Source organism: Psammomys obesus, unplaced genomic scaffold, assembly GCF_907164565.1.
Source record: "Psammomys obesus unplaced genomic scaffold, mPsaObe1.curated_primary_1811, whole genome shotgun sequence".
Classification (NCBI taxonomy): domain Eukaryota; kingdom Metazoa; phylum Chordata; class Mammalia; order Rodentia; family Muridae; genus Psammomys; species Psammomys obesus.
The window spans coordinates 1,270,266-1,283,033 of record NW_026596356.1 but is presented as its reverse complement, the minus strand read 5'-3'; the positions used below and the strand labels follow the sequence as shown (position 1 = coordinate 1,283,033).

Below are 12,768 nucleotides of genomic sequence, written 5' to 3'. Positions count from 1 at the left end.
ACATTATTTAAGTAATTATTTCTTGCAAATGTTTCTTATACTTTTTATGTTCACAGGATTCCTTTCAAAAATAAATTTAGGGATGTTGAATGAGTCCTCTGCTGTCTGAATATGATCCTGTATTTCTTTCCAGGATTTACCCTGATTATGAAGCTTTTGATGCTTGATGAGGGTTGAACATCGTTGAAAGCTTACGCAGAGACTTCAGCCGTTGGTGGTTTCTTTCTGATGTGGACCTTCTTATGTCGACGGAGGGAAGAACTGCGGGTGAAGGACTTTTTACAGTAAGTGCACACATAGCTCTTTTTTGCTGAATCACAATCACGCGATAGACTTGTGGAAGGCTTTTCCGCATTATCATCTTCATGATCCCTGGCTTCAGTGTGAATCTTCTGGTGAGTCTTGAGGTTGGCACGTCTGTTGAAGAATTTCCCACACTTGTTACACTTGTATGGTTTCTCTCCAGTGTGAATAGTCTCATGTCGAATGAGAGATGAGGTTCGGCTGAAGGTTTTTTCACAACGGGGACATTTATAGGAACCTTTTGTAATTTGCCTTTTTTTGGGTTGAATCATTTGTCTATATTGTGACCACAGAAATCCTGAATAGAACAAATATCAAGACTGAATTAAATAAAAGGTACCTCATACCCTTCACCTCCCAAAAAACAAACAAACATAAAAAGCCCAGGTCAGATGGCTTCTCTGATAAATTTAGTGATACTTTAAAGATTTAAATGCAAAATTTTTAATTATTTTGTATAACTGAAATGAAGGGAATTTTTCCAGACTTACTCTATGAAATCAGTATTACTCTAATTGGACAAAGACACTCACCAAAAAAACTATACTCAAATGTCCCTAAGTATGGAGACAAAATTTCCAACAGATTAGTGGCAAATCAAATTCCATGACAAAATATTATTCACTTATGATCGAATGATATTGATTTATAGTTTTGTTTTTGTGTATCAAGTGATGAATGATGAAAATTTGTATAAAATTTTCTAGAGTTTTAATCAGGAACAAATTATTTACTTGTTGCAAATGACCAACACAAAAAAGTTATAATTTTTTCATAATCCACTCTTTACCCATCTTTTTGTTGTTGTTCTTTTTTGTTGTTGTTTTTTTAATTTTATTTTTTTCTTATCAGTTACATTTTATTAACTCTGTAACCCAGCCGTATCCAGCTCCCTCATTCCCTCCCAGTCCCACCCTCCTGTTGTTGTTGTTCTTAAACATGCCAAAGGATGGAGAGAAAATTTCAGATAATGATGAGACACTGTTCTTATCCCCAGGGAACAAAGCATAATACAGGAGGTAGGGTTCTATATAGATACAATCAAAAATAATTTTTTGATAAGCACTAAAAGAAGAATATGAGCTGTGGTAGTTTATAGCAGATAAAATCTAGGTAAGAAAGGTGACTTTGAAGTTATATTGAATTTTAGATATTAAGGAAGAATAGCAATCAGTGAGGGAAGAAATAGGGAAAATATAGGGGAAGAGTAGGAAAGAACATACTTCTAAGTCTCCTACACATGATGAATATAAAGAAAAGACAATGGGATCAAATGTTGAGGATTCAAAGACAGTTGTAATATGTCCCCTTTGGGTCTTTTTCTCTGCTGAACACTGACAACTACCACAGTGCTTAGGCCACAGCAGATTGGTGCTAAATATTGATACATAGTCAATGTTGGTTGACTGAAAGTAGATTAATGGAGTTGGAGTACAAATTGGGACAGTATATGGCACTAAGTGAAGTTAGCAAAGCAGGCAGGGGCTGGGATGCTGCACCATCAAACAACATACTGATTTTAGTTTTGCTTGTGCAAGGAGATCACATACTTTGAGCTTTGGCTGCAGTGTGACTATAGCACCAGAGAAAGGGAAAGATAGAACTAAAGGCATGCCAATACTGTAGTTCAGGTGAAAGAGAACAGTATGTAAACTAGCTCAGTGGTACTGCAGGGCAAGAGAAGGGGAGAAAATAAGAAATGTTTAGGAAGGTAAAACAATAAGAACTATTAAGTAGTAAAGAAGTAATGTTTTTAAAATTTATTTACTCTCAATAACTAAGTAATTGAATAAAAGCCAGTAAAATGTATTTTAGATACTGGGATCAACAATGGTGTTATTCATTCAGAAAGGGGAAAAAAATGAAGATGCCTGGACACAAAAAAATTAGATCTTGGGTTTTGTAAAATTTAAGACTTTTTATATAAGAGAAATGTTATGATGTATATAAGTTTCTGGTTCAGAGAAACCTGAGCTGAGGATGCAAGCCACTCATGTACTCATGGAAATGGAAGTTGTAAGTTGGAAAATGTCGAGTAAAAAGAGGGGATAAAATGGTGAGAAACTAAAACTTATTGGCTAGCTAGAGGAAGACTTGTCATTGTCAGAGATGAAATACACACCAGAAGGGAGAGGATTGATCGTAAGATGCTATATGTTTTAAAAGAGGGGAGTGGTTATCAGTGCCCCATGCTATTGAGACATGGGGCAAAGCTGAAAATATGCCCAGAGCATTTAGCTTCATGTGAGTTACTAAAGACTCAACAACTATTTGAGATGAATGTTGTGTCAGAGTTAAAATGGGATGAGTTGAGTAATAAGAGGTGAGGAAATGAGAAAAGCAAGTATACATTATTTTCGGAACTGTGGCTATCAAGTGAGAAACTAAAATACCTGGGCAAGGATCTTGCATAGTGAGAAAATATTTAAAAACTAGCAATGGCCAGAAAATGTTCAAGGTATGTATTTTTGACTCTGTGTTTAAAAGGACTGTTAGCCAGAGCTGAAAATTTATCCATGGTGCCCAAAGGACTTTAGAACATCTGCACAAAGATCCCAATGAAGTAATAATAACTTCAGAAGTCCTACAAGTGGTTAACAGAAGATGAAGCAGAAATGATGAAAAGATGGAAAGACAGGGAGAAATGAGGCCCAGAGACAAGGAAAGGCTTGGAAGACTTAGAACAGAAAGCAAGAAATAGAATCACTTGCCTATCCAGGCAAATGATATCCAGTGTTTGCCTGGGAGACAGTAACAAATAAGAATTATTCTACTATAAAGATAATATGAACGACTATAGCTTTATTGTGAACAATTTAGGAGAATGTAGCAACCAGTTAAAAATATGTATACCCTTTGGTACTAAAGTTCTTCTGCTAAATAACCCTTACAGAACATTTCAGATATGCTTGAAAAATTTCAGCAACTTGAATGTCTAGCAGTGTGTATGGTGATGGCTAAACATGTCTGTGCATAGAAAGGGATGTTACATGTGACTTAAAAATCACATATTTAGATGGTGTGTAGTGAAATATGTAGTTGTTTATGATACCATCATAGGTGGAAAAACAGGAGGTGAAATGACATCCTGGTGAATTTTTAAAATAGTGAGGAAACAATTATTATTATTATTATTTTTTTCTTGTAGAAAAAAAAAACCTACTCAGAACCCAAACAAGCATATCACGTAAAATGGCTTAAAACAACAGCAACAACAAAAACAAAGCAATGTGATAATACTGAAGAGGTCTGAGGAATGAGGCAGAGGCTGAGTTACACATCTTTCTATACTCACTGAAACTGAAATCAACCTCATGGTTTCACACCCTCTTATAGAGCGTTATTAAGAACATAGAGATTATGATTGAGAGTAAAATGCTAAGGCACAAGTTTAGAAGTTCCACAGTCAAAGAAAATTACCTGAAGCCATCCTGGCATAAAGCAGACTTTTCTATTCTTAAGGAGGAATAATGCTCAGAGCTAGATTTGCTCATGTTGTCTATTGAGCATTTCCCATGTGCCAAGCAATGTTCTAAGTTGGTCACAGTATTGCTATAATTAACTTCAAGTCACATAGATTTAAGTGTTACTGTTCATAACCCATGACACTATTCTGCTATTATATATATATATATATATATATATATGTGTGTGTGTGTGTGTGTGTGTGTGTGTGTGTGTATACTTTGTATATGTGTGTATATACTTTGTATATGTATCACATTATAGATATGTATGTATACACTTTGGGTTAGGAGGAAGTCTCAGCGGGTAAAGTGTCTACCCCACAAGCAGAAGGACCCCTAGAAAATCCTGGGCATGGCAGTAAGTAGTTGTAATCTCAGAATTGGGGAATGGGGACTGGCAGATCCCTGAGACTTTTTGGTCAGCCATCCTACTAACTTTATGAGCTTCAGATTCAGTGAAATGTCAACTTTGAGCTTCTACACACATGTACTTGTGCACACACATTCTCATGGGCACACACACATAACACATATACACAACACTGACACACATCAAACAAACGAAAAGGGACCCATGAACAAGGTTAATAACACTTTCCCCCCCTCTCAAATTTGGGTATTTTTGTTGTCATCTCTAACTATTTGAAGCCTGGGTTGCACAGAATGCAGACTTTGGCAGATGCTTTAAACCTACTTTATTGTTACACAAAATGACCTTTTCAAGGATTTCTTCCTCAATCCTTCTTTTCTTACTTTCCCAGCTGAGGTTTTCAACTGATCTGGATAACACACCAGCTATTCATAGGGGGGAAATATCAAACATATACAATACTTCAAAAACATTTCAATAAGGAGGAGAAACCTGTCCCAAGCAAGTAGGTTGAGCTGCTGAAAGAGAAGGACAGAAAGGGTTTGGCATAGTCCTGGCTCTAGGTGGGAGAAGGCTTTCAGACCAAGGAAATTCATCTTTGTGCTCAAAGGATATCTACACCCAGAACCAAACAAATACAAGTGCTTTAGCTGCCCAACCCTAAGAGAAGTGGCCAGCCAAGGACAGATTAGGTAAATACACAGAGCACCTTTCTGCACTTCGGACACGTTCCGATAGTTCTCCAGCATCACATCCCTGAACAGTTTCTTTCCAGCACAGTCCAGCTGTCCCCACTCTTCCTCACTGAATTCCACAAGCACATCATTGAAAGTCACTGGTTCCTAAAACACGAAGTTCCTTTTAAACCAGATATCTCTTCCAAAAACATTACTAGAGTAGGGATGAATTTGGAAAGAACAGAATAGGAACTGGAGTATCCAAGAAATTGACTGGATAATGTTTGGACCTTTGAATGATAAATACAAGGCTATATATTAATGGGCAGTCAGTTTGGTACTGAATATAGCAAGTGCTGAAAAGGGACAAAAATGTAGTCCCTAGTCTAGACCTCCTCATGATTTGTGGATGTGATAGTTAAAATAATTGTGGAATTAAAAAATTACAACATAAAGCATATGCATATACTAGACAGAAAGCACTTAAAGTGTATTTAAGGGGAAATTTATACTAAAAAGTAGGCTCTAAGGACAATGAAGGATAGTTTGTTTTTCTTATACATACAGCCTGATGACTTACCATTCAGGTCTCATAACTCAGTGTCACTTTGTCAGACAGGCAATATCAGCTGACTATTGGTTGGTACCTACTGTATTAGCACCCTTCCTCCTGAGTGCTGGGATTAAAGGCATACCCACCACAGCCCGGCTCATGGTTTATATTCTTAGCTTGTATAAATGTCCCTGGCATGATAGACCAGATCATCTGAATAAATGTTTAATGAATAAACTCCTTGGATCTCAGAATGAATTAACCCACTTCTTTCTCCAGCCCTTCTCAACTGTGTTTTATTAGCATCTTGAACATAACCAAACACACAAATTTCTTTCATCCCTCTCCTTCAGAATTTGTGAATAAGTTGTCTGTACTAATTTTTTTCTACTTCTTTACCTCCTTCTCTTCCTAGAAGCCAATGCAAACTGGCTTCTCTCTCTATGAGAAATAAATGGCTATCACTACAATGGCTACTACTCCAATAACTTAACTCATCTCTCCTTCAGATGCCCCCATACTTCATCCTCCGTAGCACAGTTTCTTGTCTACCTTATGTCCTTTATTTCCTCTATCTTTTGAGGGTTCTTCTACTCTATAGTAGTAACATTTCCTAGGATTCTTCCCACAGGGCCCTTTCACTTTTGATCCTAAACATTTAATGGTTAGTGTCTGTAGCTTCAACTTCATCTAGATTGTGCAGAGAGCAGATGCACAGAGAGAACACGTGACTAAGGGAGACTACTTTCCAAAGTCTGTCACCGTCTTTAACAGGCTCAGTGTCTTAGAGAAGAGTAGCAGTTGCATGCTTTTGGGTGAAAATATGCCTAATAAAAGCCCGGAGACAAAAATGTATGTCCTTTTATAAAATGGCTTGGTGACAAATTTCCATTAACACACAGGATCATAATTCACCTGGAGTTCGTGTGTTTGTGGCTGAGCTTCTGAGCGCTCCTTCTCCGTGCTTCCATCCTGAAGGGCAGAGTGTTTGCACGGTGTATCTGAGGAAGACAAAGGAAAAGAATCTCAGGGAGACAAATTTTGCCCTGGATTAACTTTTAATGAATGAAATAGTATTTTAAATTTATTTATCAGGATCATCTATAGAAGTTTATAAAATAATATTAGGCCTAGAGATCGGAATTCCCAAGGGCAAGGCACAGGTCTTATAGTTTTAAAACTATGAAAGTGAATCTAATATTCTATCAAAGAATACTACCTAGTGGAGTATAGAAAATACACCACTAAAATGATTATAAATGATTATAGTAGGTTCAAAAGAATAAATTTGATTTTTATCATAACTGAAACCTAACTAAGGGTTAACAGTGCAAGCTGCAATTCTACTTGTAGCTAAAAATATCACATCTAACCAGCCACCTCCTCAGACATGTGGGTCAAGAATTCTACCAAGAGTCGTTTAACTTGCTCCAGGATTATGACACACAGATTTAAGGGTACTTTGAAATACCAATACTTTTTCTTTTTTTAATTAAAATTTTAATTTTTATATTAATTACAGTTTATTCACTTTGTATCCCAGCGGTAGCCCCCTCCCTCCCTCATCTCCTCCTCTGCCCCTCTCCAAGTCCACGGATAGGGAAGGTCCTCCTCCCCTTCCATCTGACCCTAGCTTATCTGGTCTCATCTGAACTGGCTGCTTTGTCCTCCTCTGTGGCTTGGCAAGGCTTCTCCCCCATCCAGGGGAGGTGGTCAAAGAGCCAGCCACTCATATAGACATATAATATAGGATAAACCTTCTAAAATCTGTATACCCAAAGAAACTAATCAAGAGGGAGGACTCTTGCTAAAATGTTTAATTCCTATCCAGAAAGGCAAAGAGGATGGACATCAGAAGAAGGAGAAAACAGGGAACAAGTCAGGAGCCTCACACAGAGGACCTCTGAAAGGCTCTGCCCTGCAGACTATCAATGTAGATGCTGAGACTTATGGGCAACCTTTGGGCAGAGTGCAGGGAATCTTAGGAAAGAAGTGGGAAATAGTAAAGATCTGGAGAGGACAGGAACTCCACAAGGAGAGCACAGGGGTCTTTCCTGAGACTGATATTCCAACCAAAGATTTATGCATGGAGATAACCTAAGACCCCTGCACAGATGTAGCCCATGGCAGTTCAGTATCCAAGTGGGTTCCATTGTAATAGGAACAGGGACTGTCTCTGACATGAACTGATTGGCCTGCTCTTTAATTACCTCCCCCTGAGGGGGAAGCAGCATTACCAGGCCACAGAAGAAGACAATGCAGCCACTCCTGATGAGACCTAATTGACTAGGAGCAGAAGGAAGGAAAAGAAGACCTCCCCTATCAGTGGACTTGGGGAGGGGCATGCATGCAGAGGGTGGAGGAAAGGAGGGATTGGGATGGGAGGAGGGAGGGAACCACAGGGGGGATACAAAGTGAAAAAAATGTAATTAATAAAGAATTTAAAATAAAAAAAAGAGACAGCCACTGAGTTCATGTCAGAGACAGTCCCTCTTCCCTTTACTATGGAACCCACTTGGAGACTGAGCTGCCATGGGCTACATCTATGCAGGGCTTCTAGATTATCTCCATGAATGGTCCTTGATTGGTGTATCAGTCTCAGAAACTAAAATACCCATGCCCAGATATTCTAGTTCTGTTGCTATGCTTTTGGAGCTCCTGTCCTCTCCAGGTCTTACCATCTCCCTCTTCTTTCCTAAGATTCCCTGCACCCTGCCCAAAGTTTATGAGTCTCATATCTGCTTTTATACAATGCTGGGTAGAGTCTTTCAGAGGCCCTCCATGGTAGGCTCCTATCCTGTTTCCTGTTTTCTCCTTCTTCCAATGTCTGTCCCCTTTGCCTTTCTGAATGAGGATTGATCATCTTACCCAGAGTCCTCCTTCTAGCTCACCTTCTTTGGGTATACAAATTTTAGTATGTTTATCCTAAATGTCCAGTATCCACTTATAAGTGAGTATATACCATGTGTGTCTTTCTGCTTCTGGAATACCTCACTCAAGATGACCTTTTCTAGTTCCCACCATTTGCCTGCAGATTTCATGATTTCCTTGTTTTTAATTGCTGAGTAGTATTCCACTGTATAAATGTACCACAATTTCTGTATCCATTTCTCCATTGAGGGACATTTGGGTTGTTTACAGGTTCTGGCTATTATGAATGAAGCTGCTACGAATATGGCTGAACAAATGTCCTTGATATATACTTGAGCATATTTTGTATATATGCCTAGAACTTCTTGAGTTCTTTATATATTGTAGTCCTCTGTCAGATACAGGGTTGGTGAAGATCCTTTCCCAGTCTGTAGGCTGTCATTTTGTTCTGACAACAGTGTCCTTTGCTTTACAGAAGCTTTTCAGTTTCATGAGGTCCCATTTATTGATTGTTGATTGTAGAGCCTGTGCTGTTGGTGTTCTGTTCAGGAAGTTGTCTTCTGCACCAATGAGTTCTAGGCTCATCCTCACTTTTTCTTCTAACCAATTTAGTGTGTCTGGTTTTGTGTTGAGGTCTTTGATCCACTTGGTTTTGTGCAGGGTGATAAATATGGATCTATTTGCATTTTTCTACGTATAGACATCCAGTTAGACCAGCACCATTTGTTGAAGATGCTGTCTTTTTTCCATTGTATGGTTTTTGTTTCTTTGTTAAAAATCAAGTATCCATAGTTGTGTGGGTTTATTTCTGGGTCTTTAATTCAATTCCATTGATCCACCATTCTGTTTCTATGCCAGTACCATGTGGTTTTTATTACTATTGCTCTGCAATACTTTTAGAACATAAAAATCCAAGAGGTAATCAAAAGACTTTTGGTAAGATGTATATCCAAGGTTCACTAGTCTAACACAAATGCCAGACTACAGACCAATACTGGTCTCTGAGTAAATCACTCTTGATTCAGAGATTCAGGGGAGGGGAGGAAGTAACATAGTAAGTGTACTATAACTTTATGTAACGAATTTTTCAAAGTTCAAATGTCTTTTTTCTTATGTGAATTTTTGAAATTCCTTGAAAAGAGTTGTCAAATCTACATCACCTCCACCCTGATTTTTTTTAAAGCTTTTAATGATCTTACTATTTGAGAATCATTCATAGTTTTTTATTGTACAACTGGATTCAAAGAAAACTGAAATTGCCTGGAGTCTTAAAATGCATCTGCATTTATCAGCAACATATTGTCTAAATGCTGCAAAATGGATTGTGGTCAGATTTTTGTCAGGGCTGTAACAAGCTGTGGAGCAGCAAGCTGTTCAGTCTCGTTCTCTATGCTGGTCAACAGGATGCTGGTCTTTCTTTTTGGAAATGCATTTGTTGTCCTGGAATAGCACCACCCTCCTAACCCTAACCCTACTTGCTGTACTCCTTGAAAACAGTTTCTCCCCAGTGTTAATCTTCACAATTGTGCTCTCTGAAACTTCTATTTGGTTCAAAAAGAGGTTTCCATGTCCTGCCTCAAGTACTTTACGAAGTGTTTCTTTTCCTTTCTTTCTGAAAACAAACCTTTGTCACCATCTAGGCCATCTCTTAGCACCCTTTAAGTGCTATTATTTTGGAAGCTTTGATATATTGGCACATCCTTCTTCCCGTTTGTACACAATAATTTCTCCTGTGAAATAATACTGTGTATTCTTTAGTTATTCCATTCTTGCTGCTATAATTCATCAGGCTATTAAAAATTTCATTTTTAACACAAATTTACTGACCTCCTCCCATATGTGAAACATTCAAATTGCTGCCACAGTGAGCCTAGTCCATTATGAATGGCAACATCAACTAATTGCAGTCAACAGAAACTTTGATTATTTGGCTCATATTTTTTCTACTTCAGTCTTTGTAGCATTATGGTATGTAATATCAAAAGTGTCAGGCAACCTCAACAGCCCAGAGTGACCAACTTTTATAGAATTATTTCTAGTAACATGATTACCAATCTACTTCATTGTTCATATTATTGCTTAGAATTATGCTGCCATGAAAATAAAATTGAAAAAAAACACAAAACAAAACATCCAAAGCCACATCCTCCTAGCCTTTGGATATTTGCTTCCTTCCATTAAAAAAAAAAAAAAAAAACTTAAAAAAAAATCAAGGTCCTACTCCTTGCCACTCTAGCATCAAAAGAAGGCGGCGATTCTCCCTGTTGTCAGGGTCTACTAATTTTCTAGGCTCTCACCTGGGTCATGGAGTATTTCAACCACATTCTCTATGAGGGTCATCATATCATTGCTGTTTTCAGGGTGCTGTGAATACACCCAAGTTCTGACCTTCTCTGGGAGGCTTTCTACGAGCTGTTCCAGCACCAGCAGATGTAGTATCTGATCCTTCGTATGAACCTCTGGTCTCAGCCACGAAACACAAAGATCCCAGAGTTGGCTTAGGGCTTTGTGGGGTTCAGACACATCTGAGTACTGGAAATGTCTGAACTTCTGCCGAGATGCCTCAGAGTCATGTCTGTCCTCGGCAATCATATATCTCCAAGACCTATCAGCCCTCAGGACTTCACTTTGTTCATGTAGAGCCAGCTTTTGAGATTTTGTAACAGCCATCTACTTGGTTAGAGACTGTGTGTTCCACTGTGGTTCAAATCTGCCCTTCTTCTATAGCATTCCAGTACTTCTGAGGCATGGGTACCTTTTTATTACATGCAGGATTATTTTGAACCAGGTCAAAGAATTGTAGGAGCTTCAGACATGGGGCCAATATGCAGCTTCCTCAGAGACTGAAAAAAAAAATCAAATATAAACAGGACCCACAGATAACATATCTACTAGCATAATGCTAAAAATAAGATACTATAAACAATCTTTTTAAAATTACCTATTAAAACAATACCAGCTCTTCTTTTACTAGCTTAGAATAGGAAAAACGTGTTTCCCTTCACCTCAGCTACCCCTTATAAAAGACAAACACAGACAAAACAAGTGACAAAGGGAGCCATTTGTTTAAAAAAACTTAAAAACACTTATTTTATTTTTATTAATTACACTTTATATCCCAGCTGTAGCCCCTCCCCCTCCCAATCTCAGCCTCCTTCCCTCTTCTCCTGTGCCCCTCCCCCAGTCCAATGATAGGGGAGGTCCTCCTCTCCTTCCATCTGATCCTAGTCTATCAGGGCTCATCAGGACTGGCTGCATTGTCTTCCTCTGTGGACTGGTAAGACTGCTGCCCCCTCAGGTGGAGGTGATCAAAGAACCAGCCACTGAGTTCATGTCAGAGACAGCCCCTGTTCCTATTATTGGGGAACCCTCTTGGATACTAAGCTGCTATGGGCTACTTCTGTGCAGGGGTTCTAAGTTATCTCCATGCATAGTCCTTGGTTGGAGTATCAGTCTCAGAAAAGACCCCTGTGCCCAGATTTTTTTGGTTCTGTTGCTCTCCTTGTGGAGCTCCTATCCCCTCCAGGTCTTTCTATCTCTCCCTTCTCTCATAAGTTTCCCTGCACTCTGCCTAAAGTTTGGCTATGATTCTCAGAATATATTTTGATACCCTGCTGGGTGGAGCCTTTCAAAGGTATCAAAACAAAAAACTCTTATAATTTCTTATAATTAAAATTAGGTACATTCTCAGCAAGACTTCTTTTTTTTTTGCTTAAAAACAAAATAAATATTCAAGCAAGATGTTCAGGTTCAGGCTTCAGACAATGTGCCTGAATAAATTTCTGAGATTCTTATTCAAGTACCAGTGATATTACATAAAAACTGGGTGAAAATATGAATAAAGTTTAGATCTTATTATTCCATGACTTGTAAAAAATGTACAGTATTAACATAAAATGCTACTCATGAGAAAACTAGGTGCTGGATAGGTGGGAATTCCTCCATCTTCTCCATTTTTCCATAACTTTATTCACATAGCTCCCACTCCCTAGAAGTAGGAAGCCACAGAGGCTGGTACTGTCTACCTGAAAGCTCTTACTCAGGATGCTGTGGCTAGGGAAGAAGGTTGTGCCATGGCACCCTTCCTAGACCATTTTTAGGTCCTACTAAACAAGACTGACTTCTAGTTTTTCCAGAATAAGTCCTTCCTGTAATGAAGCTCTCCTGGAATAGTTTCAGGAGAAACTACTCAATAACAACCCAATTTTCTCACCCTATTGGCTGAGGCCCACATTTAAGAAATCTAAAATCGCCCACACCTGTTTATACCCGTCACCCTTTGTGACCTGGCCTCTAGTGCTGATCCAAGTTTGTCAAGGTACTTTTGGTTTATGTAATTATATTGTCTCAAGTCATCAACAATGCTCACAAACTTCCCCTCTACCTGTTGTAAATATAGGCCGCCAAGGCCATAACTCTGTGAGGATACACAAAAGCCAGATGACAGTTCAATGCCCAGCAGGTGAAAGGCCCTTTTGACAGGCTCATGACCCCAACCGGCATAGAATAGGCTAGGGTTAGATGGAA

At 38.7% G+C, this 12,768-nt stretch overlaps 1 protein-coding gene across 1 annotated transcript; it reads right to left on the bottom strand.

The window, feature by feature from the left end:
- Nucleotides 1-191: 191 nt before the first annotated feature.
- On the bottom strand, nucleotides 192-10,911 carry Znf215 (zinc finger protein 215). Its single transcript, XM_055597417.1, has 6 exons — nucleotides 10,539-10,911; nucleotides 6,286-6,371; nucleotides 4,850-4,982; nucleotides 4,465-4,565; nucleotides 1,649-1,709; nucleotides 192-601 (listed from the first exon to the last, which is right to left on the bottom strand). The coding sequence occupies exons 1-6, from the start codon at nucleotides 10,909-10,911 to the stop codon at nucleotides 192-194; spliced, it is 1,164 nt and encodes a 387-aa protein (XP_055453392.1).
- Nucleotides 10,912-12,768: the final 1,857 nt, after the last annotated feature.